Genomic DNA, 26091 nt, shown 5'->3' with positions numbered 1-26091 from the left:
TACCGACCGTGGCTTGCTGTGTTCTGAGGACAGTTCTATTAAGCGCGTAACACTTGACAGACGTTCGTCCTTCGCTTCTTTGACAAATCGCCCAGCGAAAAATTTGGTTATTGGGACAGGCTGGAAACTTCTCGACATAATCTGTCGGAACAGCTGCCGCGAACAGCTGCCGCGAACTTAAAATGTCACCAGGCAACGTACGCTGCTTGCTCTTGCGCCACACCTCGTCTAGCGTCGGAAAATGTTTGTGCACTAATCGGCTATTCCTTTCCTTTGTCTTCTTGGCACGCCGACGAAAACATCTCGCAAAAATTTTACGCTTGTTCCACATAAAAGCTTCTCATCATTGCTCTATTTATTTATTTATTTATTTATTTATTTATTTATTTATTTATTTATTTATTTATTTATTTATTAAGACTCCGATTCAATCTAGACCGCGGCGAACGAAACGCAAAATGCGCCTGTGTGCTGCACGACGTCAGTGCACGTTACAGATCCAGGGCCGGATACTGTAGCGATTCTACTACCGATTTCATGCCACTTTTGAATTTACCGCCTTTCACGATTGGCTAAAGTGACGCCACGCCCCACTCGCGCTCTCCGTTATTGGCTGTAGCCTAGGGCGGTGCGTTGCTTCAACCAATGCCGAAGGGCGGGAAATTCAAGAGTGGCATCGATTAGGGAAGAAATCGTTATATTACACCGACCGAAGTGGTCGAAAATATTCCGGAGCCCTTCACCTTCTTCCTCTCTTCCTTCTCTCACTTCCCCCTGTCTTTAAAAAAATAATATTCGCTGCAGGGTTCGGGCGTCCGCCGAGAATTGACGGTTACTGCGCCCTTTCCTTTCTGCAAAGTAGTTTTCGTTTTCATAATCATTTTTTTTTTCATGCCCTTTGTATTTCCTGCGCGCACACTTCATTTTTATTCGTTTGTTTTTCTTGCGCCACGGTTTCGCATTTATATTTTACGGATGTTGCCTTTCTACATGCTCTCAATACCGGGCAGCCGCATGACACTGCCACCACCCCACAGTACCTTGTCGCCCTTATCCAGCGCCACATGGCGGCAATTACAGACAGGCTGCTTTATTTCACCCCACCGCCTCTCATGCTTTCATCCCACCTTTCCTCCTGATTGTAACACCTGTGGCGTGCCCAAATCCACACTTTTCCACTACCTTTGGGAATGTCCTTCCCCAAAGGCAGTATCCCCCATCCCCAATCCCACTCATTCTTCCTGGGAGGCTGCTTTACGGACCGCTCAGCCCGCCGGCCAGAAATGGCTAGCGGATCGGGCTTTACGTGAAGCACTAGCCCGTGGACTCTTGGACCAGTAGGGGACCACCCTGGAATATTTTTTTTTTTTTTGTAATAAAGTTGTTTCCATCCATCCTACCGGGGGCAGTATTTTGGAGATTGCGGATGTGTTTGCGGAACACGGCCGCTATGCCTGGTGCCCTCTTTCGACACGAAAGCAAGTTCATTCGTGTTTTGAGCTATCAAACATTTCTCCTTCGCTCGCTCTGCCTTAGCTACTGGGAATGACACAAGTGATGCTGAACTGCGTTCCTGGCCGATTTATTCTATTCTACAGTTCGTTCCTTTGTCTATCTTTGCCGAAAGCTTCCTCGCTCGTGCTAATGATTTTCTCTACCCCCCCCCCCCCCCTTTTTTTTTCTGAATCTGTGGCATGGGCGTAAATATGCATAAGGCTAACGAATTCGCTACTCCTGTAGCGCGACTTCCTTCTTGTTACACGCTGCATGTGATTGATCGCTTAATCGATCAATCGATCCGCTTGTCAGCGTCGGTCGTGGCTGCTTTCGAGAGTCGCCCCGTGTTGTTGCCGAGCGCATGGTAACTACTCAGCCCGCGCGCGGTCCGGCCCGTTTTGCGCTTCCCGGAATTCGCGAATATTTCGCCATCGTTTTGACTGCTTTAAAGGAGCTGCGCAACCGTAACAGAGCGCGCTGGCGTTCGTGGGCGTCCTGCTCGTCCGCGAGGGAGCGCTTCTCTCTCTCCAAGCGTAAGGATATATGCTGCGCCGAGGCGTGGGTGCGCAGCCGCTGGAGTGGGCGTCTTTGTGGTGTTGACTCAGTCCGATCGAATGAGCCGTCTTCTTCGAACGGACGAGATGCGTACACAAGCGTGTACACATGCAGAGTGGGGCTGTGTTCGAGTGAGCGATCGCGCGCTCTATGCTTTTGACGTTGGAAGTCGACGCCGGAGAAGAAACGTACAGGACGTGGTCGAATTAAAGGAAACTAAGCGAAAACGAGACGATGGGCTTCGATGCCACTCGGACGACGGGGACGCGCGTCTTATCTCGCCCCCTTCCTCAGTCTAGGTACATATACACCCACGATGCGTATACCTGACCCACGCTCTCAGCGGCTGTTTTCAGCATGAAAAGTGAGATGAAATAGCGAGCTAATGATGAGGGGAGACGACTTTCATCCGCTTGGCAAGGGTATATGAATGGATGGGTGCCGCGGCGAAGAAACATACGACGGGTGGCTGTCTCATACCAACTGGAAAAGCACTTCAGTTTTGAATAATTATGGAGCACTTGGTAAGGGCACTATCATGTTCTTTCCTAGATTGCTATTTTTATTTGCTCTCATGCATACATCGTTTTGTTTGCTGTGAACACTTTTATTTATTTTTTCTGGCAATGACACTGAAAAGGACTGAGAAACTTTAGAGCGAAGATATTGGAACACCTCTTCTATAGAGTAGAAAGTTTTCTTGATATTAGGAGCGCGCGTTTATCCGGGCTTCGCAACGCGGGCTTTCGTCGTACCGCTCTCTTCCGGAGGCGTACAAAAAGCGAACAGATTACTACACAGCGCACAGCACAGTGCCGTTGGCGAGTTCGTACATTTCGAGCCGTCACCGATGAAGCCGTTGAATTCACATGGTGGCTTTGGTGGCTGTTATCACACGCCCGCTGGAGCTCTGAACGCTGGAGCTCTATGTGCAGTGGAGTTGTGGCTCATGCATCTCGTTTTTTGTTCACTTTCGCAAGATCACGGGACGAATGGTCTGAAGCTAGCGCAGAAAGGAACGTGGGATTTCAGTAGTCCAAATGTGCCGGTCTTTTGAAAACGTTGTCCATGCGCAACGATGAGACCTTGTAATCATTTCGTCGTGAAAGAACGTTTCTTTCTCTTTGAGGCTTTCCATCCAAGGATGAACGCAGAACGTCTGCATGCCGCGTCTTTTCGTACACCTACTGTTTAGTTGGTGAGCTCAAAAATGTACATGCTGTCATTTTACGCACGAGGAAACCTTCCCATCCTGACAGGTTATTTTGAGCGATGCCGCTAAACGATGACCTGTTAAAGCTAGACGACAGACATAGGACGGCTGCGTGGGTAACGTTGTCAAAAGCTTTTGTCAGGTCCATACCGAGGATAGCCTTGGTGTCGCCAGCGGGGGAGTCAAGTGTTTGAGTTGTAGAAAGACGTCCTAGGGGGATAAGCCTAGGGTGGATAGCCCTAGGCGTAGGTCCGCGGATATACATACAATTGCGTCCGCGACTTCCTCTCCGAACGGACAGCTACACTCACCTTGGGCGATCACCAGTTCCCCGGTGTCTCACTGGGGGGCACTGGGGGCTTATCCTCTTCAACATAGCCCTTCTCCAACTCCCCCACCAACTCGCCTAAGTTCCCGACATGCATTTCAGCTTCTATGCTGGTGGCATCGCTGTCTCATCATCGACTCGTATGTTCGCGCCGCGCGCGCGGCCTAGCCTGCTCCCCTTCCAAATCGGAACTCTTCCTTTACCGCACCGGGCCGAACGACCCCGCCATCCCTCCCATCTCACTAAAACTAGGGAACCATCCCATTCCCATCGTCTCAAAGATTCGCATCCTGGGCCTCGTCCTTCACTCCCACGACGCGCGCGGCGACACCATCCAAGCTCTCCAGACCCAAACCCAGCAATTCACCCGTCTAATCCGGCGCGTGGTGAACCGGCGCGCAGGTCTGCGAGAGCAGTACACTCTCCGCCTCACCCAAGCCTACATCACGAGCTGCACGGCGTAGTCATTCCCCTACCTCCCCCTAAAGCAGAAGGAGCGGGACATCATCAACGCGCTCCTCAGGAGCTGCACGAAGGTCGCCCTCCACCTATCCCCCAGCACCTCTACTGCCCGGCTTCTCAACCTCGGTACCCACGACACATTTGAGGAGCTGGCAGAAGCCACTCTAATAGCACAGCTGACTCGCCTGTCGGCTACCGCGACAGGCCGTACTCTGCTCTGTCAGCTAGCCATCGCCCCGATCAGCCATCCTACAGAGGAGGCCCCCGTACCTCCAGACCTACGCTCCCATCTCATCATCCATCCCATCCCTAAGAACATGCACCCGGAGCACGACGGAGAACGCAGGGCAGCCCGCGCCAAAGCCCTGCACAAGCTGTACGGCGACAGTTCTGAGGTAGCCTACGTGGACGTGGCAGCGTACTCGTCGGGCTCCCGCATGGTCCTCGCCGCCGCTAACAATCAGGCCCGATTACTCGCATCAGGCTCCATCACCACAGACTCAGCAGAAATTGCAGAGGAAGCAGACATTGCGCTCGCTCTCATCTGAATCTCTGCCACCAAAATTCTCTACGACTCAAAATCCGTCCTGTCCAATTTCGCTAAAGGCCTGATATCCCGCACCGCGGCTCGGCTTCTACGCTTCTGGGACCCCACCCGCCCTGTAACCCTTATCTAGACCCCCGCACACGCAGGCCTTCCCGGTAACGAGGAGGTCCACTCCCTCGCCCGAGGTCTCACTTTCCGGGCTGGAGTTGGATCCCCTCCGCCATCCCGGGAGCGGCTGCTCGCTTTCACAGATATCCTTACCCATTACCGAGATACCCGGCGCGTGTACGCACCGCCGGCTCCCTCTCTAACCCTAACCCAGGCCTACAACTTGCGCTGACTCCAGACCCGTACTGCTCCCTACCCTATTCTTCTTCATGTCCGCTACCCCGATAAGTTCCTTTCCTTCTGTAACCTCTGCGGGAAACCTGGAGACTATCCATATCCTTCGCACATGCCCCACCTTCCCACACCCTCCATCCCCTACCGCGGCGGATCGAGTCATACTGGGAGACTCTCCTGGCCAGCTCCGCTGCTGCTGACCAGCGCCGGATAATTACCGACGCCTTGAAGCGGATAGCCCTCCAAGGACGGTCCTTTGCCCTTTAAGGGCAACCCCCTAAGGGTTTCCTCGTGCCACGTAAGGGGAGGCAGGGTTTGCCCCCTCTGCATTGCTTGGCAATAAATATTCCCGCCACCACCGACAGACCTGCGCACATTCCTCTTCATTTCCAACGAATGACATGCTCACGGGAAGCTTAAAACGCAACGCTCCAAAACCTCACACCGCTTTATGTCCGTGCAAAGCGATCGCGCAAGCCACCGCATTGAGAAGGCCCCGGACTCAAGTACGAGAATCGCTCCACGTCGGAGTTTTAGCGTTTATATGGCCTATCTAGCAGCAAAGCCACCTGGGCGGCAACAGTAAGGTGCAGCTCAGCCTGTGATCTTATGTGTATGGGGGCAGGGCGCCGTTGCCATTATATAGCATACACACCGCCGACGACTGCAGTGAGGAGAAGTATGCACGATGACCTTTTAAGCGGACTCGAAGACATGGAGACTCGCCATTAATTATCACTCGGGTGGTGCCTTCATTCCGTGCTGCTCAAGAGTCTCGGATAGATTCATGTACCAAAGGTCGAATGTTTAATCACATGCATGGGGTTCTCTGAGGTACGCCTCCGAAAACTGAATGACGCGCAAAGTTCGGAAAGTGGCGGCCGCACCATCATGCTGTGCGAGCCGTAGAAGCTCAGCTCTATGACGCCTCCTGGTGGATACCGCCACACAACGCACCTGTTGTCTGTCGTCGCTTTCTGCGATGTGTCTCGCAGAATGCTGAGCAAACACCAGCTCGGCCAACTCGCGATTCGAAGACCTTTCGAGTTTGGGTCTAGCTTAACTTATCTAGTAAGTAGCGCCAAGTTTAGACCTGTGATTTGGCGACTGGAAAGCTCGCGCAGCTGAGATCTTGCAGCATGCACAACGTATATGGTCCGATGTCGGCGGAAGCCCAGCGTGGTCGGTACGCATTGCGTGACCTACGTGCTCAAATTTAGCCCCGTACAGCTAAACTTGAACGGCAGGGGCACTTCGTGGGGAGAAACAGAAATATGCGCATCGCTTTCGAGCGGACGGCTGTACGCGGCGAGGGCGTCATCAGCAGCAGCAGCAGCACGCCCGGGGGCGCGAAGACGCAGTCGAGAGCCAAGTGCGGATATCACTATCGCGCGGGGCTGCCAGACTGTTGGCGCGGGCGATCGCGGCAGACGCCGGGGGGTTTCCTCTGTGGGGCAACTGCACACGCCGCCCGTGGCACGCGCTCCTTCGACGCGTTTCCTTCCACCCCCCCCCCCCCCCCCCTACCCCCTCCCCACACAAGGGGCTTCCTCGTCCTTCCTCTGCGAGCGATACACGAGGGAAGCAACAACGTGACTCGACGCGTTTCTCAACGGCCATTTGTGTGTAAACACTCCGTGTCGATAACACCGTTCGATGCCTCCTTCTGAGTCCAATCCGAAAGGGGTACAACATTCGTTCGGCGTCTGTCGTCATGTAGCTGTGCCTGCAGTTCACTGGCACCATTTTGATCGCTGGTGGTTGCAGGGAAACGTAGGCTACCCGATAGCCGGATGTCCCGTAGTCATAGCACAATGTCCATGTTGCTATTTGGATGCAGTCTAGCCTCGGGACTTGCTCTGTCTATGCCCGTGGGGTCGGGAATGTTTAAACGAGGAATTAATCGTCCCCTGAAAGCTCCGAGGGTGCCATGGGTCAGCCTTAGCGCATGGCAGCTCGCTGTGCACAGCAAGGAAGACTGCGACGTGCTCGCGAAGTTGCTGCGTACATGCCGCTACTTCTCCAAGTGCGCAGCAGTGATTGGAATTCTCCTTGACGAAGGGTTCGCCCTGTCTAGGGGGAGGTGTTAAGCATCTCGTGCGACGCGGGTAGGCCGTCGCTGTGGTGCTCATCGTGTCGCTTCGCGAAGTTCGCTCGGCGACCTGGCTGAGGACCTCGTGTTCACCAGTCTCGCTAAACGAGGACTACACGGCTTGTAATGAGCGCGAGGTCAGAGGTTTGTTCCGGATTTTAGTGGCCTCATTTTGACAGAGGCGAAATGCAAAAAACTCTCGCCGAACGTTTCTTTCCGGCGAGTGTGCTGATTCTGATGCGCGTCAATGACCTATCTGAATCGCAGCCCTAAAGGGGCTCTGAGGATGAATTGAAGCTGGCCTGTATCAATAGATCACCGCACTCCAACAACAAGCACGCTGCTATCACACACACGCGCACAATAGAAAAAAAAATGGAAATTTATTGAGGGAGAAAAAGGCAACAAATGAATCGCTGGTGTCACCATTACCGGCCGATTTCGCAAGTAAACTGCGTGCTGTGCGTCGACACAGTTTTTTTTAGGGGGGGTCTCGGATCCCAGAGGCTAGGCTACACCGCGGTTCACTTCCAAACGGAGATCACGGAGTCCTTTTCGGGGCAGAGGTCACGCGTTTTAATCGAATGGCGGGAAGATTTTTAAATCCAATTTTCTCATCTATGAATGTTTATTATTGCTTTTAGTGGAATCGAGCTCTACTAAAACGAAAATTGGATGGAATTGTTCTTCTATTAAAGAACCGCACTTTTCCCCAAATCAAACTAGACCCCTCGACTATGCGCGGCGTGAGTCATATCCGTCGCTGGTGTATCAATCATGATTCCCCGCGCTGCTCTACCTCGGAGCTCAGTCGAGCAACGGCGAGATTAATTATGATGTCTACGTGTATTAGGAGCGACCTTCTTCCTGCAGGCGCATCGGCGATACCTTAGATATTTTAGTTTCTTTCATATCTTTAGTGCGCCAGCACTTATAGTGGCCATTTCCCGCATTTAGCCGTTGTGTGTTTGTCTGCCTGTCTGAAGCCGGTTTTGCGGCAAGCTGCCCACCGTGTCAGGCGGCAGCTCAATTAATCGTAAGAGGCTGCTCGAGAAGAGCAGCCTGGATCGCCACCCATGTCCCACCGATGCAAGCGCCTGCCATCGAAGAGCAGTGACACATCGCTGCACCACTGCGCCAGGAGTGGTAGGAAGACTCCCAGGGATCTATGAATGGAGAGAATGACCGATTCCGCATACATGGACGTTAACTTAATATCGCTATCCGAATAACTGCCGTCCGTGAAGACTGATCTGAACACCGGAACCGAAGTGACAACCGAACTGCTAGCGTACCTAATTCGCATTCCATCTGCGCTTGGCAGGACAGCTATGTGCACAGCTTCCTAAACAACGCGATGATCTCCAAAACTCTGCTTCTTTTGTCCCTCTAATTTAACCTGGAACATTATAGCACCGTTGCGTCTGCTCATTTGTGTATGCTGTTATGAACGCCTTTTCCGTGTAGTGCGGGCTGATTTTCCGACCTGCTAATCGGCAATTACGCTTAGCGATCTACTGCGGCGGCGTCTCAGTATGCACCTTTGTCGGGAACATGAGTTACAAGCGATTGTCTCGTATCAGTACGTAACCGTTAGTGGATGTCTCCGCTGATTAACTGCAACGAAACAATGCACTTGCAGCTCTAGCGATATCTAAGCACAGCACTAAAATATTCTGCGCGCTTTGCGGTGCTTCGGCAGACCAAACCATAAAGAACTTCCTGGGCGGAGTTCTTTAGAAGCGGTATATAAGTAATAACTGATGCTTATTTCGAAGAGCATATTTTACTGACCGCTTCGATTGCAGTGCGTAGCTCGTACGTGACCAAAATATATGTCTTATTTCTTTTTGCTCTGTGCTCGTGAATAAACGACAACCACATCGCCTCCTATCAACCGCGCATGAGTGCTGGCAGCTAGTGAATCTTTTAAGGGGAGAAGGCGCCAGGGTGGCTCTACGGCTCAGCTGTTCTGCTAGTTATCCCTAAGGTCGCGGGCTCGATCCTTGCCGCGGCGGTCACATTTCGATGGAGGCTGAAATGCAAACACAGCCGTGTGTTGTGCGATGTCAGCGCACGTTAGAGAACCCCAGGTGGTCTGAAGTAATCCGGAGCCCTCCACTACCTCGCAATTTGCTTTCAAGTAGAGCGTCGTGCAGTAGCTGCAACCGCTGTTTTCGGGCGGAATCGAGTGTCGGCTGAGGGGCCACTTAATGACTCTCGGAGACAGATATCTGTGCCGCGGCGAGATCCTCCTCGGCGGCTTATCTGAGATGGCAGCGTTTGCTCTCCGGGTCCCGAGGGGCGGACGTCAGTTTGACGTCTTCACTCGACCCTCGGCCCACGCGGTGTAGGGAAGGGCTGGTCGCCGCGCTCTCGCGCATGCCTCTGGGCTCGTCGCAGTCACGCACTCGCTGCGACAACGGTGCAGCAGAATAAATAGTTGGAGGTGCGCAGCCAATAAAGATCGCGTGTGGCTTATTCGCGCGCTGGGCGTCATTGCGCAGTTTGCGTACTATACATCTCCGAACGATGACGACGTCACGGTCTTCGTAAACGAGCTCGGCGCCATTCCCTGCCGTCCGGCAGGTCTCTTCCATTTGGCGTTGCGCCAGAGGGACCCCCCCTTCAGCGATGGCTTCCACTTTCCAAGTTTCCCTCGGTATCTTTTTTTATCTCTCTCTCTTTCCTTGAAATCGGGGTTATTTGTCACCCATATCGACGCGGCGACTTGTGAGCACGATCTGCCTGCTCGGCTCCGTCCTGGTAGACGTTTACCGCCGCTGCTTTTATCTTCGTTTCGAGCTTTCTTCCTTTCTTTCTTTCGGCTTCCTCCCCACATATCGCCGAGGAAAGTGCCCACCTTTTCTCCTACGCCTTTGTCGGCTATTAAATAACGCCTCGGTCTTCCTCCGTCGTTGCGGAGGGCGTTCCATTTTTGCTTCGGTTCCATCCTCCCGTTAATGCGTCGCTTGATTCTTCTTTATGCAGTTTTCAGTGCCCACCGAATCGATGAGTTCTGGCTTCTTCTCTCCCTAGCACTTTCCTCCTCACCCACTGCGCATCACCAGCGGTCAACCATTTTTCCCGCTTCGGCTGCGGCGGCGCTCATGCTATCGACAGCGACCAGTGGGTACACTTAACTCTTTTTGTTAAGTGTAATACTCTCAAGATAAGGACCTCAGAAGCATTACTGCATCCGTCTGACCAGCCACATTACTGCCAATAGCAGAAGGAAACAGTCAGGAACTTCACCAGCTTCATCAAGACCCACAACTATTCCCTCATTTCGGCCAAACCATCCAGTACGTCGGCAGAACAACCAGGCTACTTCTTGGTTAAGACAATCACATTAACTTCACTATTCTTCTCTCTTCTGCCGGCAAGACTCACCCGTAAGAATAAATACTCCTGTTATACCTCTGCCAGGTGACCACTCAGGCATCTGCATCTTCAAAATGAGGGAAGAAGCAAGAAGAAGAGAACAGCAATAGTAAAGATTTCATCATAATCCCTCAGGCCTAGCCCGTCCCCTTTGCTGGGGCTGCTGCTTGGTGGTAGGCCGCATCCTTCCATTTCCTCTTTTACTCCTCCTCACCCGTTATAATTTAGTTGTACGGCCAATGTCCGCCTTCTTCGACCTCACACTAGCACTTACGCACCTACCTCTCTGTGTGAAATTTCGGCAGACGCTACCAGAGCGGTTTCCCGGCGACGCCGCGGCGAACACGAAAGAGAGAGAACAGACGATCCTCGCGCCTTCCCGAGAGCCTATACCGAAAAGTGGTACGGCCCAGGCTGTCGACCTGGACCACGCTCTCCCTTTGTACAGATCAAGATCACGTTCATTGGTTCGGGGTCACGTTGCTGAGTATTCGTTTAGGGCAGACTGACTACAAAAACTGCACCGTCAGCCGCGGAAAACGATCCGAATGCCAGCTGTAAGAATGCAGTCTGCCGTAGCCGCAAATATAGCAAAGCAAGGGGCGGCTGAAAGTGCATACAGCAATTCACCGGCATCACGGTTCACTGCAGGGCTCCTTGTCGTCATCATATTTATCAATGAAAGGTGCGCATATTTTATTTTTCATTCGATACGCTGCGCGCGCTACATTCAAGAACTTTAGTTCAGTTTGATTCAATTTATTTTCGGCTTTTGTGCGCTAATGCGGATTGCTAGTCAGCACATAGCTTTTTTTTTTTTTCCTGCTGACCCGCCTGTCATTGAAACTTCGCCGCCGAAAAAGATGCTGTGATGAAAGGCGCCCATAGCAAACACCTACACCATCCTTAAAGCAAAATTTTCTTTCTGCCTGATGGTAAAAAAAAAATAGGACTCTGTTCAGAAGAGAATACTCAGCGCAGGTAAAGGAGCATGAAGAAAATCGTTTCGTGCGTACAGAGAAACGGGCAATTATCATTATTGCATTGTTGCTATGCGCCACTCTCTGGTTTCCGTCAGTCTTTTTTCCTTTTGATGCTGCGCAGGTCATCAGCGAGATCATTAGGCACGAGGAAAAGTAAAAGGCATCACTTCTCCCGGTTGTGTGGTGACATTCTTATGTCCTTGCCTGAAAGAATTCAAATTTAAATGTCAATGCTGCACATCCTGCGGAAAACGCACATTTTGGACCGCAGTGCCAAACCACTTTTCGTCAAATTATGTGGGAGCTGAATAGGGTGTCTGCGACAAAGGCAGCTTTCTATTCCGCACTTCATAATTAAGTTTCCACTTTTTTACTTGTTGTCTATCCTTGCCTATCCTTGCCTATGTTGTCTATCCTTGCCGATCCTGGCTTTCTATTCCGCACTTCGTAATTAAGTTTCCATTTTTTTACTTGTTGTCTATCCTTGCCTATGTTGTCTATCCTTGCCGATCCTGGCTTTCTATTCCGCACTTCGTAATGAAGTTTCCATTTTGTTTACTTGTTGTCTATCCTTCCCTCTCATCTATACGTGCGAGATGTAAAAAAGGCCACCCAATGTGCATTGCCATTGAGCATAGCGGACGGTCATGCCATTGCCTTTCTGATCTGTAAATAGCCTGTATGGTTTGGTTTGGTTTATGGGGTTTAACGTCCCAAAGCGACTAAGGCTATGAGAGACGCCGTAGTGGAGGGCTCCGGAAATTTCGACCACCTGGGGTTCTTTAACGTGCACTGACGTCGCACAGTACACGGGCCTCGAATTTCTCCTCCAAAGAAATTCAGCCGCCGCGGCCGGGATCGAACCCGCGTCTTTCGGGCCAGCAGCCGAGCACCATAGCCACTGAGCCACCGCGGCGGCTAAATAGCCTGTATGTGCACCCGCAGTCAAAATTTTAAGGAATGCAGTATAAACGAGAAAGGCGATACATGCTCTTCGCGACCAAAGTTGCTCTTCCCGAGCGACCAATAATTCTTTTAGCTCCCACCTGCCTCGGGGGGGGGGGGGGGGGGGGGGGCAGTTTCATCAATATCCGGTGGGCAGGTTGTGATGACGCCACAAGGTCACGTGACCTATATAGGTGGCCCACCTGCCTCCTAGGTTGCTGTCTGGGGACCACCTGCCAGAGTCAAGCCCGTGATTTTTCGCTCACAATGCCGACATCGGACTTTCTGGCGACCGGGGCATTTAACGCTATCGCGTTAAAACAGCTTAATTATGGCTAACTAGCATGGATTTAGAAAAAGGTTTGTCAATCGCCACTCAACTGATTGAGGCAATTCACGACCTAGTGCTTACAGTGGGCAAACATGACCAAACCGATGTGATATTCCTCGACTTGTCCAAGGCGTTCGATCGGGTTCTCATCATAAGATACAGAAAGTTCCTCGATGACCACAACATCACCAAATGGTTGAAAGGCTACCTTATACGCGACGGCGTCATTGCAAAGAAAATTGAAAAATTGAAGATTGAAAATTGGCTTTCAGGAAAGGAAGTGGCGCAGTAACAGTCTCACATATCTCGGTGGACACTCGAACCGCGCCGTAAGGGAAGGGATATAAAGGAGGGAGTGAAAGAAGAAAGGACGAAAGAGGTCCACTTCAAAGAGCATTCTTCAGATTGGGGCGATTCGTTGTGCAGCTTGCCGTTTTTGCTGCTGTTCTCTTTCTGCTTTTTGTCAATGACCTGCAAAGTGACATGACAGAAGTAAACATATTTGCAGGTGGCTGCATTGTTTACAAGGAAATAACCTGCCGTGAAGGCCAGATAACTTCAAAAAGTGCTCTAGAAATTATAACACATTGATGTGAGACGTGGCAGGTGGTGATTAAAGTAGAAAAACTGTGTGCATGGCAGTGACTAATAAGAGAGCGCCCATTAACTTCCCTTATCCTCACAGAGGCAGACGTTAAAGAGCGTGCAAGATCGCAAATACTTAGGCGTCATATTTTCCTCATATCTATAATAGAACAAACAGGTGACCCATATTACTAATAATGCACTGTCAGCTCTCCGCTCCCTAGAGCACGCATAGGTCCGCATCATTTAATCAATACGAAGATCCTAGCACAAATACAGGTTTCTTGTTCGCTATATACTGAAATATGGAATATGTTGGTTCCTCTTCCGTAAAACTTAAGAGTCTATGGCGCAAATCAGTGAGATTTATTTTCAACAGATGTCGCTGTCGTGACTAGCCTACAGAACAATGAACGAAACCGACACAATCGAACCAGATTCCTGCGACTCAGGTTTCTTTTCCTTCTTAATGGCAGCATGAAAATCGATAAGAGTAAGTATACTTACTTCATTCGCACCCTCGTCACCTGCAGTAAGTTCGAACGAGCGTGCATCTGAACGCGCTTTCAACAAGCGACGGAGTATGCGACTTGCATAGGTATGTAAATCTGATGTCACTTTACCCTCCTCCCTCACCCTCCCAGGATAAGGAGAAAATACTGATAAAATTGTAGTTACAGAAACGCATTCCTTTTGTGCTTGTCGTCAAGGGTTGCAGGCGTTGCTATTTATTCTCTCAATTCATGGCCCATACTGTACTGCTTTCTTTTCTTACCTTCCCCTTTTCCTTCTCCCACTGTGGAGTCACCGGCCAGAAAAATATTCTTCCAGCTAACCTCTCAACTCGTTTTGACAGCGAAGCATCCTCCTTTCTCTCTACATGCATAGCTTCTCCAGCAGCCATTGACGCGTGAGTTTTTTTCCGCGTCGTTTCGTGTATATATATGCAAGAACGCGTCGGCGGTCGTCCTCCTCGCGGGCCCATCGCTCAGTCTTCAATACTCGTCGCCCCAGGTTATGCCGCATACAGTACACCTGGAGCAGTTCTCTTCACGCAGCGTTTGCAATACGCATACTGCACAGAGGCGCACGCGGAGATATTACAAACACTTCGGCGCGCATATGATTCGAGAGCGTCGTTGAAGGAGTTACAGTGGAGCCTCATTAGCTGCGCGGCGGAGAGAGTGGAAATGCGCGCGCGTCTGTGCACCGGCAATCGTCTGAGCGCGCATAAATCCTCGCCCCGCGCACGGCTCGGCGGTTGATTGCGCCGACTCCCCATTAGGTTGCGCGGAGCAGAGTGCGCGTCGTCGCTAATTATTTGCGCCTCTCAAGACGCGGGTGTTCACCGACGGCGGAGTTGTTCTCCGTGGGGTGCGCACAACGCGTTGCATAATACACCGCGCGAGTGCGTGCCCTCCTTTAATGAACGGCGGGTGATAATCGGACTCCAAAATGGGACGTCCTGATCGTGCGTCACTCAGTCGTGGCCTCGTCTCGTTATAGGCTCGCTCCGAATGCGAGTGGTGTGTGGCTGGACTCGAGCGTTGAATGGAGCCGCGTTGCATTCGTTGCTATTCCCGCGCGCTAATGTAACGGGCAGTAATGGTTAGCAATCGTGCGGAAGATTTAACCGTGTCTCGGTCGAAAGAATGGAGGTTCTTTGAATGGAACTGCGCCATATGTGAACGTCTCCGGCGTGTCATATATCTTGCGAAAACTATGTCGTCGTTGGGTCCGTAAATTATACATCCTCTGTCCAATCTCGAGGAAAGAATGAAAATTTGAGCCTGTCGTTGGGAGGCCTTTGTTCGCAAATGTATTTGCTTTGTTCTCGAGTTTGCTGCCTTTTAAAGGGCTAAGTACACGCATGCTTGTCCATTCCTCTTGCGCCGCTTAGCGCACACACACAAAAAAAGAAGCTTCAGCCCCAAAAATTTGGAGCGATTTTAGACCGTTTGAAGGCGTGCTTTGCGCAAAAGTGCAGAAAATGCAACGAAGATGCTTGTTTTACATAAACTGTGATCCCTTTTCGCCGAACCTTTCTAGTGGGGCAGCACAATGATTACGGAACGTTCAAAGCACCTAGCAGTGCTGCATTCTAGCACCGAGCGAACGACTGCAGCTTGGCTTGTAACGTCGTGTCAGGCATTTTCCACCCGTGCTGTGAGCGACCTTCTTCACCGCGCGCCGTATACTTCAACACGGATCCTTTATTGATGCCATGAAATGTGCGTGCACATAATCTGGTCTGTCTTCTCACCACATCGTCACTCGAACCACCCTCTTTCTTTTCCTCTTCCCCTTCCCCAGTGCGGAGTAGCAGGACAGATGTCCATCCTTCTGGCCGACCTTTCTGCCTTCTTTTCATTAAACGTGCATCTCTCCGTCTCTGTTAATAGCTGCACGCGTGGACAAACAGCGCTGAGCTGTAGCCGCCCGCAATGCGCTCCCATCCATCCTGCTTGCTCGGCATTGATGCGTCCGTGACGTGCTCACCGAAATAAAAAAGGGGAAAAAAATTATTTATGTGTAGAACATGCACTGAGAACAGATAACTGCTGTTTTATTTAAGTCCTCGAGTTTACGATAAGGGCAAGGGGGCCGTATAGGGAGCGGCAGGAAGCTGCAGGCCCACTTAGAAGTGCAAAAAAAAAATGCTTGGAATAGGATAGACGCGGTGGCGTACAGCATATAGGTAATTGGCGGTCACTTGGAGAGGGCGTTGCCCTGGAGTGGGCTTGGCCTAACTGCCGTTGGATACGCGCTTGGGTGTCCACGTTTTGGCAGCAGTTGCGCAAGACCTTCAGAAGACTCCGCTTGCCTGGTGAAGCTTCTGTTGCTTGCGACAATGATCACGGCAGTCGCGATGTGCCCGTGAATCCGCGGCCGCGTTCAGAGCTTTCTGCCAGCTTCTGTAGACTTACACTGGAGAGGATGCGAAAAGCCGTCCTAAAGCTCTCATAGAGTCACCAGTGGTTGCAGCAGCTACGACGATGTACTAGTTGCAAGAGCGAGCGTTCCAACAACGCCTAAAAGGGCGGCTGTGCCTCACAAGAGGGCTCCTTGGACGTGCCTGCGACCAGCTACAGGCCCGGCATCTTGCGACAGTCAGGTCTTTCGGTTTTTCGCGTATCAGGCCCGCCGTTTCGCATCCAAGCGGGTGTGCATCGTCGTCTATTCATCTTCATTTCGTCCAGAATCAGACCGTGTACCCATTATTTACCGCTTATGAGCACCTTTTGTCTCTTTCAGCTGGCATCCCTGTCGCCCGCCACTGGCTCGAACCTTCCAGTTAGCGTCCAGAAATACTATAGTGCGTAAAAATTCTAGGATCTGCAGTCCTGCGAGGCATTTGATAGAACAAAAAAAAAAAAGAATTGGCTCGCAGTGACGTTGCTTTCTCATCCAAACTCCTTTTAGCCCATGCCCTCCTGGAGGTAGAATCCACCGGTGTTGCTCTCCCGCGTGCTTTTCTTTTGGTGAATAGCAACCTCTGCCTCCCGATCCTTGGCCGATCCCCCAGTGTGGGTATGTGCCGTCTTTTAAAAGGCTAACAGCAACAGCAACAATTGGCATAACGTTGCTTGTGTTCTGTCCCTCTCTCAACCGTCCTCTCTCCGCAGGCACCGTATTTTCGAAATTGTTCGAAACGTGGCGGAGGCGTGTCCGACGTGGACACATTTCCGCTGTTGTTTCCTTTTTTTTTTTCGCTTCTTTTGTTTTTCATTTTCTCTCTTTAAGAGTCTTCAATGACGCGGCTCCTCGGCATGTGTACGGGCGCGTTACCGTCGGTGGCGCAAAAAAAAAGGAAGAAAAAAAATCCTCGCCACAAACAAGCGTGTGTTGTTATCGCGGCCTCGCACGGAGCTAGCTGACTGGGGTGGTGAAACCGCAGAAGAGACTCCTCTCTTTCCCCGGCGTTGCGCAGTAGCTCCGCCTTTTGTTTTCGCCTGCCTGCCCCGTGCGTAGTCATCGCTTTCCGAAAGGTTTCCCGCTTCCAGGGAGAGGCGGTCCGCGGAGTCGTTGGCATGCCGGGGGTCGGCCGAGAGCGGAAGAGAGCGCCATACATACTTGCCGCAGCCACCGTCCTCCGAGGGAACGTGTCGCAACGTGCTTTGTGGGCGCCATTTTGTAAACAGATATTTCTGCAGACCCGCGCGCGGAGTGCGGAAATGTCGGAAATATCTCCAGGGCGCTGCTTCTTCTTGCTTGTTGGGGCAACTGTTGCGGGGCGAGAGCACTGGTGTTTGCTGATTTGAAAGCCTATTAGTTGCGGGCACTTGGCCCGTCAAGAACGTCGCATGCTGTCGTTGCTTCGAGCGCGCTTTTGCCCGCCGGTATTGGTTTTCGAAGCGAACTTACATTCTCGCCCTCCGTACAGACTGACCTTGCTCCATAGTCGCGCTATCGACGCCTCTTCTTTTTCTTTCCCGAGCCGTTCTTACTTTGTGTGAGCGTCGCTGTCTTCTTGCCCTGAAGCGGAAGCTGCTAGTATGGGGAAGTGCCGTTCCCGAGTACACTGTCCTCACTCCTTATCCACTGGCGAGCCGACCACACACTTCGGAAAGCCGTAGCCTCGCGCTCCTAACCTCCTCGAAGAAGTTGTGAAATGAGCAAGGGCGTGCGAATGGTACTTTTTCCAAACCGAACCGAATCGAATACCAATACTGTTGCTTTGCTACCGAATCGAATACGAATCGAATATTGAGAGAACCGAATTAAATACGAATCGAACATTTTTACGAATATTCGCTACTTGTGCGAATATTCAGCGAGCAGTTGTGAGAAACAGCGAAACGCGACTTTCGCAGTTATAGCTGTGTCTGTCAAAGGATGCAACACTGATCTCCATTCGGTTGGTCGCAACACGCAGTCAGTGCATTAGCTTTATCAGTGTCACGTTATGTGCATAGGAAAAGTGTCTTTTGATAAACTAGCGCCGCGCCACGTCTCAATGCATGAGATGGGCGAGAGCTATGTTTGAGGCATGGACTCCGAGATCAGGCATAGAGGCCGGGTTAGCTGAACCTGAATGGGCCCTGCTGGATCGTCCCATCTCTGAGGCCAGGATGGGGATTGTAAACACCGCCACGCTGATGGGCCGCACCACGGCGCTGAACCCTCCATCCCGCGTGCGCATACCGATCGCCGCTGCATGGTCCCTGTTTTTGGAATAGTCGCGGAAGGCAGGAGAAAAAGGTAAACTTTATTAAAGAAGAGGTCTTAGGCGCGGATTGGGGTCATGTTCCCCTCCCCGCGGTGGGCTCCTCTTCTAGGCCGGAGTCCAGATGGCCGACCGACGATGTCGTTCGGCGACCTCTTCGGCTCGCTCTGTGACTCGAAGTTGAACCTCCGGGTCCGAGCTGAACAGCGCGGCCTCCCACTGAGATTGGGTAGAGAGCTGCAGACTCTGCGATGGCTTGTCTTGATTACATGAGTAGACGATGTGCGGTGTGTCTGCCTTTTGGTTCCCACAGAGAGAACAGGCGGGGCTGTACTGCTCCGGGAACCATATGGAGTACATATACGGATTAAAGAAAGTGACTTGTTGTGTTTTACTCAGAGATTTATGTGGTTCTGGGAAGATTTGTCTTTCTTTCTTGAAGTGGCTAGTAATTTCTTTGCTGGTTGTCACTCGCTCCTTGGCCGACCTGAGCTCGGGGTAGCGCACCTCCCGGTTAACCACGAATCCTCGGGCAAATTGGTGCGCCGCCTGATTTCCAGGATGGCCCGAATGGGCGGGGATCCAGATCAGTGTTATCTGGAAGGGTATTGGAGATTTTTTGTAAGATTTTGATGGCTGCGGACTGGGCCCTCCCTTTTGCAAAATTTCGAATTGCTGTTTTAGAGTCGCTTATGATGTATGTGGCAGTGGTTGAGGTAATGGCTAAGGCTATGGCAGCTTCTTCGGCCTCCTCCGGAAATTTTGTTTTATCGATTGTCGCCGATGCAAGGGGAGAACCTCGATGATCGACAACTGCCAGAGAAAAGGCGTCTCTGTCCGCAGTTCTGCCACGTCCACGTGCGCCGTGTCTTTCTGAACTGAAAATCTTTCGTGACGTTTTTGTGCCCTAGGCTTTCTTCTGTCCGTATCGTAGTGTGGATGCATGTTTTTGAGCACAGGATGGACTGTTAAGTGTTTGTGCACGTGTCTTGGAATTGGCAAGGTGTGTGTACGGATTCCTTCATATTGTATTCCTGCTTTCTTTAGGATGAAACGTCCTGTTTCAGTGCCTGACAGTCTTTCATATTGTGCGGTGAGGTGTGCTTCCATCATTTCCGCTAAGGTGTTATGAATTCCTAACTGTAGTAATTTTTCATTTGGAGTATGACGAGAGAGGTTGAGCGCAATTTCGTACGATTACCTAATTAGAGAATCTAGGTCGTCTCTTTCTCTGAGTGTGAGGGTGATGTATGGTGTATAGTGTAGTTGACTCTGCTAAGAACGAAGGCTTGTATTAGTTTCCTGGTCCCAGCTTCTTTAACTCCTCCTCGCCTATTCGCGATGCGTCTGATGAGGAGGGAGACTTGATTGACAGTGTTTCTCAGTTTCTTAATTAGCGTTTCGTTGTTTTGGTTTGACTGTATCAGCATTCCCGAGATTCTTAGTGTTTCCACTCCTGGGATGGCTGCTCCTTCCGCGTAGATTTTGATTTCAGGCGCTTTATTCTTTCTTTGACGCCTTGGGTGTAGGATGAGGACTTCAGATTTTGAGGAGGGAAGGGGGGGGGGGGGGGGGGGTAACACGTGAGTCCCGCGGCTTGTGCCTCCTCTACTACTACATCTGCTGCTTGTTGTAGCGCACCTTGTATCGTGGCGATACTCCCCGTGGGGGTCCAAAAGGTGATATCGTCTGCGTACAAGGAGTGTTCTAGGTCTGGGATTTTTTGCGAGTACGTGTGCCATTTTGATGAGGGTTCTATTGAATAAGAAGGGGGAGAGGACCGATCCTTGCGGCGTTCCTCTGTCTCCTAAACTGAAGGTGTCGGATTTGATTGTGCCAATTTTTAATTTTAGCCGTTCTATCGGAGAGAAAGTCCTTGATGTAGTTAAACGCTCTTTCGCCTACATTCAACGGTGAAAGAGATTCTAGGATTGCTTTGTGTTTGACGTTATCAAACGCTTTCGTTAAATCTAGAGCTAGGATTGCCCTCGTGCTCCTTTCTTGCTCCTGAGATAGGAGTTCGTTTGCTAGTGTGAGCATCGTGTCCTGTGTTGATAAATGTGGCCTAAAGCCAAAAATTCTCTTTTTGCATGTGAGACTGGAGTCTGTCTAGTATGACGTGCTCTATCAGTTTTCCTATGCAAGAAGTAAGCGAAATAGGTCTGAGGTTTTCGAGCGCGAGCTTAAATATGGTAGGCCTTATTCGAACTTCGCGCCTATTATTCGAATAGTATTCGGAAACTTGAAGACAAATTCGGTTCGTTTTTAATAATTTTTGAACGTCCAGTATTTGATTCGTTGGAATAATCGAATAGGAGGACGTTTGATTTGTATTAGAAATTTCCGAATATTCGCACACCCCTAGAGATGAGCGTTACTTTCTCCTTCCCTGCCGAAAATGAAATAATAATAATAATAATAAATTTCTCTATTCAGAACGCTGAAAGGTACAGTAATATAAAGACAAAACGGACCATCTAAAGCCAAAGAGGCTTGTCGGGCTGTTAGTCGTGGCAGGCAACACGAACATAAATATACAGTGCAAATGCTTTTCTGATTTCGGTGCAATTTAATTGATATTCGAAGAATTCGCTCGCAAATATTCCTCTAATGCGTGTTTTGACAGCAAAGAGGAAGCTTCGACACACGTAAAATAAATTTAAAAAGTTGGGAAGAAAGTCATTTCCCGTAGCCCGACCATAATGGGCTTATGACGGAAATAACGGGACGTTGCGAAGTGTGTTCCTTGTAAGTCGTGATGCAGTCCATGATTTTCCACTGCGTTCACAGAGCGGAAGAAGGGCTGCACTTCCGGAGAGATCGAACAAAAGGCCACACACATCCGCCGGGGACGTCGTTGTGTGAATCGTGAGATACTCAATATTTATTTATTTTTTAATCCCTTCCTGCTGCGTAAGTTCCGTCTTTCTTGACCGTTCTGGCCACGTTCAAGCGCTTTCCGGCGGAACAACGCGGCGGAATTGTCCCTCTGCGCCCTACGCTGGGTACTGTATAGGCCTCTTGAAACACACCACAGAAAGCACGTGTCTGATATATCGCTCCGACTAACTTTGAAGCCATTCCCAATGGACATGAATAATTTCTATGGGGTAATTTTTACACGCCTACAGCACCCAACGTAGGGCGCAGTGGGCCAATTAGACACCTTCGTTTCGCCGTTTCCGAAACCCTCCACTACGAACCCTCATCTTCCTTTCTTCTTTCATTCCAACTTTCCTCCCTTCCCTCACGACGCGGTTCAGGTGTCCACCGAGATGTGTCCGATACTACGCCATTTCCTTTCCTCAAAAGCCAATTTCAATTTCATTTCATGTTGGATTCACAGCCGTCAGTGCCGATGGGCACGGAAACAACAACCATAATAGGAGAGTGTAAAAATAGAGGCAAAAAAAGTAATTACTAGGTTAAACCCTGTCGTGCAACACCAACAAAGCCAGCGAAAAGATAACAGCAAGTACTGGGCTATTCATCAAGCAAAAGAATAGCTCCACGGCTCCACTTGAAACTTATCCTCACATTTCATTTGATATGATATCGCTCAGTGCGCAGTGATTCGTGGGAAGCTGTATATTTTAATCATGTAGTTTGTTCAGTAATGTTGGGAACATGTATCTCTTTCTACGCTGTAATTGGTTTTCGACGCTTGATTAAGCTGATATTCTGGTCTCGTTATATATATTGTAATGATTCCCGAGACAGACGTATGTTTCAGGGGTTCGCGATGCATTAGTTCATAATAGAAAGAAACTCCTACCAACAGTGACCGAATACTGCGAGGAGGGCGTAGCAAAAGGGGTGGGGGAGGGAAAAGGGTGGGATGTTATTAGAGGCACAATCATTCTTTTTTTCAATTAACCCACCATAACGGGGCGCTGTACTCCACGCCCACCGAAGTACTGTTAGGCTCACTTCAAGCCCGGTTCACTCTAACGGACTAGTATCAGTTATCTGTTCTGCGCAGTACATATACGTACACGTCTTGTTAAAGTTAATTTCCTCCTCTTGATCTGAACTGATCAGATAGCAGTGAGTTTAGTTTGTTACCTGGTTTGATACCTAATTCAACTTGCACGACTTTATGGTAAGTACGGTAATATCCTGAAGCCGAGACTTAAGAAACCTTAAGCGAGAAAATTAGTTGTACTGGATTATTTTTTCTGAGGCTTTTCGTTGGACTTGTTTTTGAATCTTTCGCGGAGTCCGAATTCGCTGTGCAGCCGTGACTGGAAGGAATGGAAACTACTGAGGTGTCTTGCAGGTTTTCGGACTTCTCTTAGTTTAGTGTATCGGCGTCAGGAGATTGATTTGATTGCGCTTGCATGACGACAACAGGGGGAAGGACGCAAACGCAGCACGAGGGGTACAGTCGTTTGCGTCCTCTCTGTCTTGTCGTCACGTAAGCGCATAACTTTTTCAACATTGTGAACCAGCTATCCCGCTAAAAAGCTACACTCTTCTCTTCTGCTCCCACGGGCCTCTTTGCTCGCTATTTCGGGATCCTACTTATTACTGAAGCCACTGAATAGTTTGCCGTACTCACTCGCGTAGTAGCCAACCCCCCCCCCCCCCCCCCCTCCCCTTCCTTGTTTCTCGGCACGCAGTGTACTGCTCACGCTATAGTGAACGCCGAAACCACTACGAATATTATAAATCCCCTCCTTAATGCCAAAACTACCCCACACTACCGGGCGAACAGGCAAAAAGAATGTTCTGCGAGGAATATGAAAACCGATAGAAACAACGATCATCCGCAAAGAGCTCCCCTGCTCAGCAACTTCTTGCATTTGTGCCTCACGCTGAATTGTGTGAATTGTGCTGGAGTGAATTCTAGTTTCGCGTTCTTTGTACAGGATTATGTGCCAAAACACGAGTTGTAAGTCTAGGTTTATGGTAAGAGTTGCTTACTACGTTCTCAAGCACGTAAATAATTCTGAAGTGTGCGTGGTGTTTTTTTTTTTTGTATGGAGTATTTATTTTTGTCTCTTCAATTTTTCTTAACATTTTTTTTCCCCATGTAATGAACGTACTCCGAAGTTTGCAGAGATATTTCGGGAAGAAAAGTACGTTCAGTGTGGGAGAAAATACGGTATTCCTTTTCGTCTTGAGCCGCCGCGGTGGCTCAGTGGTGATGGTGCTCGGCTGCTGACTAGAAAGACGCGGGTTCGATCCCGGCCTCGGCGGTTGAATTTCTTTGGAGAACTATGCGATGTATACTGTGTACCGTGTACTGTGGAGCTCTTCACTAGTAGTCTCTCATAGCCTGAGTCGCTTTGGGACGTTAAACCCCATAAACCAAACCTTTTCGTCTTGCTTTATTCGATACCATTATACAGCACTTGCTCATGGAATAGGGTGGAACTCTTTCTTCAGTAAAAAAAAAAAAAAAAGCTACTTGCAGTACACTGCACTGTTTTCACAGCAGTCCTGTATTGCTTCCGTCATCATACACTTAATAAAGCTCATGACCTAAGGGACAACAGCAGCTTTAAGTATTTCGTTTAATTTTTTTAATACTGTGCCTGCCATTTTTGATTGCCGATACTGCTACTGGGGCGCTCACAAAACACACCGCTGCAACGTCGCATTGGTCTGCGGCGCTCATGGCGCAGCTGAATTAGCTAGCGCCCTCTCTGCATGCGCATTTGAAGCTGCTGCCGGAAGGGGCGCCGCTTCACGGGCGTCGGGGTAAGCTTGGCGCCACCGCCTCCCGTCGATCGCGAGCAGACGTGCGGCGAGCGCAGCGAGCGTACTCCGGCGTTGACGCAGTGTTGTACGGGCGGCGCGCTGCTAGCGTCGTGTTCGTGAGGCGTGTGCCCCGCACTTGTTCGTCTGTCGTGTTGTTTCGCGTTCGGCCCCTCCTTTGACGGCGACAGTGTGAGCTTAGTGTGTGCGAGACATCTTGCCTGTCGTTTGATCGTGCTTGCCATCGTCTGCGACTGTGTACGGACGTCGTTGGACGAAAAGAAACCGACCGAGGGAGCCTCGCTCGCCGAGCTTCGCCCCAGCGACGAGGTTGTGCCCACGGATTGTCATCGCCAAGGAGGATTGTATACGACGGATCGTCAGATGTGCGTCGTGACGCGTAACTGAGTGCCTACGGAAAGGAACACCCTCCCCACCATCGGCAGTTCGTCGGCTGTTTTCCCTTCGCCGCGAACCTCGTCGTTGTCGTCGCCGTGGTGGCTCCCGTCCACCGCGCTTACGGATAATGGAATGGCGACCCGGTTACATCGCATGAGCTTTTCACCGGCAGGTATGTGTGTTCCGTATCTGTTACCAGGTTACCGTGGCGGGGCCTCAGCGTGTCGGTCACCGCGGCACGCATGTGCGTTGCGTGTGTGTGTTCGTGCGCGGTTGTCGCAGTTGGTACTTTCGCGTGTGGTTTCCTTTCGTTTTCCTCTTCTTTTTTTTTTTTTTCCCCTTGTGCTCGCGCATGAGAAACGTTCGTGTCGCAACGTTGTTTTTACTTTTCCTTCTCATGCCTGCCCCGGCCTCATTTTCTGTTTTCATTTCTCCTGTGCCGTTTCCTGCGAAATATACCTTGGTGGAAGCATTCCTGCGCATCCGTGGTGGATGTGGCTTTATAATTTCGCGTTTCTGTCTTTCTTTCCGCTTTTCCCATCTCGTCGCATGGCATGTCCTGTCAGCTTGTTGCTACGAGCCAATAAAGCGCTCCTTCACCCGCCCAGCTGGAGGTTCTCTTTCCCTTTCTTACTGCTAGCAGCTCTGTCGTACGTAGTACGGACTGCCGGATGTCGGACGGTTGCGTAATAGTGACGTTTCTTGGGAGTGTTTTCGTGGACAAGACGCTGCCTGAAGGAGCGCGCTGTTGAAAACTCCGTGCGCATCTCTCTTCGCTCAACAGACTGTCAGAACGCGTGCGTAATACTTTAGTAGATGTCGATGTAAGGGATTTTGTTATGAGGTATTGCGTGTTTCGTTGCTTTCTTGGCGTTTCGTCTCCAATGCTCAGTGCGGTCTGGCCTGGAAGTTTTTGTAATTCATTTGTGTTAACGCGGCACATGTGCATACCGGGTTTAAGCTGATCCGGTCTTTGTTCCCAGCACATTGTTTCGTTATGCTTTCATTGATGGACAGCGTTTGCAGCCGATACGGTGCCACCGTGGTCTTGCCGTTTACTGCAGCCCGATTTGCCTCCTGGCTTTATGGACGTTTAAAGCAAAAACGTCCGTGTTGCGGTTTAGGTTCAACGCCAGGGGTGGAAATTCCCTCCACTACTGCGTGCTTGATACCCCACATTGCTAATTATGCCCGTAAAAAAAAAAAAAAAAAACTATTATAATCGCCTTGCCCCAAAACACTAACGGCCTCTTTCTCTCTTTCACTCCCACCTTCCTCCCTTCCCTTACGGCGCGGTTCAGGTGTCCACTGAGATATGTGAGACAGATACTGCGCCATTTCGTTTAATCAAAAATCAATTTACTTCATACGGTATACGTCTCTATCGGCATGTGCGGCGCCGTCGGCGTGATCAGCATGGGAGGAGACCGAGTACTACGATGCCGCGTTCCAGAACCTTTCTCCGAAAATTGAGTCTCTGTTACTCCCTTCGGTCGATCCCCATTACACACCCTATGGCGTGCCCTTTTCGGCACTTTCGCTTAATAAAAAGTGTAGA

General features: G+C 50.4%; 1 protein-coding gene across 6 annotated transcripts in view; it reads left to right on the top strand.

The window, feature by feature from the left end:
• HDAC4 (histone deacetylase 4) overlaps window positions 1-26091 on the top strand; it is a 252546-nt gene that overhangs the window by 115995 nt on the left and 110460 nt on the right. For 3 of the 6 annotated variants that reach the window (XM_089543944.1, XM_089543946.1, XM_089543941.1), the window contains exon 1: window positions 24156-24705. The exons of 2 other annotated variants lie outside the window; for them this stretch is intronic. In XM_089543944.1, the coding sequence (XP_089400070.1) occupies window positions 24666-24705 (40 nt within the window). In that variant the 5' untranslated portion in view covers window positions 24156-24665. Of the gene's footprint in view, window positions 1-24154; window positions 24706-26091 lie in introns of those variants that run through there. One more of the 6 variants, XM_089543943.1, reaches the window with a different exon arrangement.

The sequence above is a fragment of the Amblyomma mixtum genome, chromosome 5 (genome assembly GCF_055824585.1).
Source record: "Amblyomma mixtum isolate Tamu chromosome 5, ASM5582458v1, whole genome shotgun sequence".
NCBI lineage: Eukaryota > Metazoa > Arthropoda > Arachnida > Ixodida > Ixodidae > Amblyomma > Amblyomma mixtum.
The sequence above is the reverse complement of the archived record's forward strand: the minus strand, read 5'-3'. Positions and strand labels throughout refer to the sequence as shown.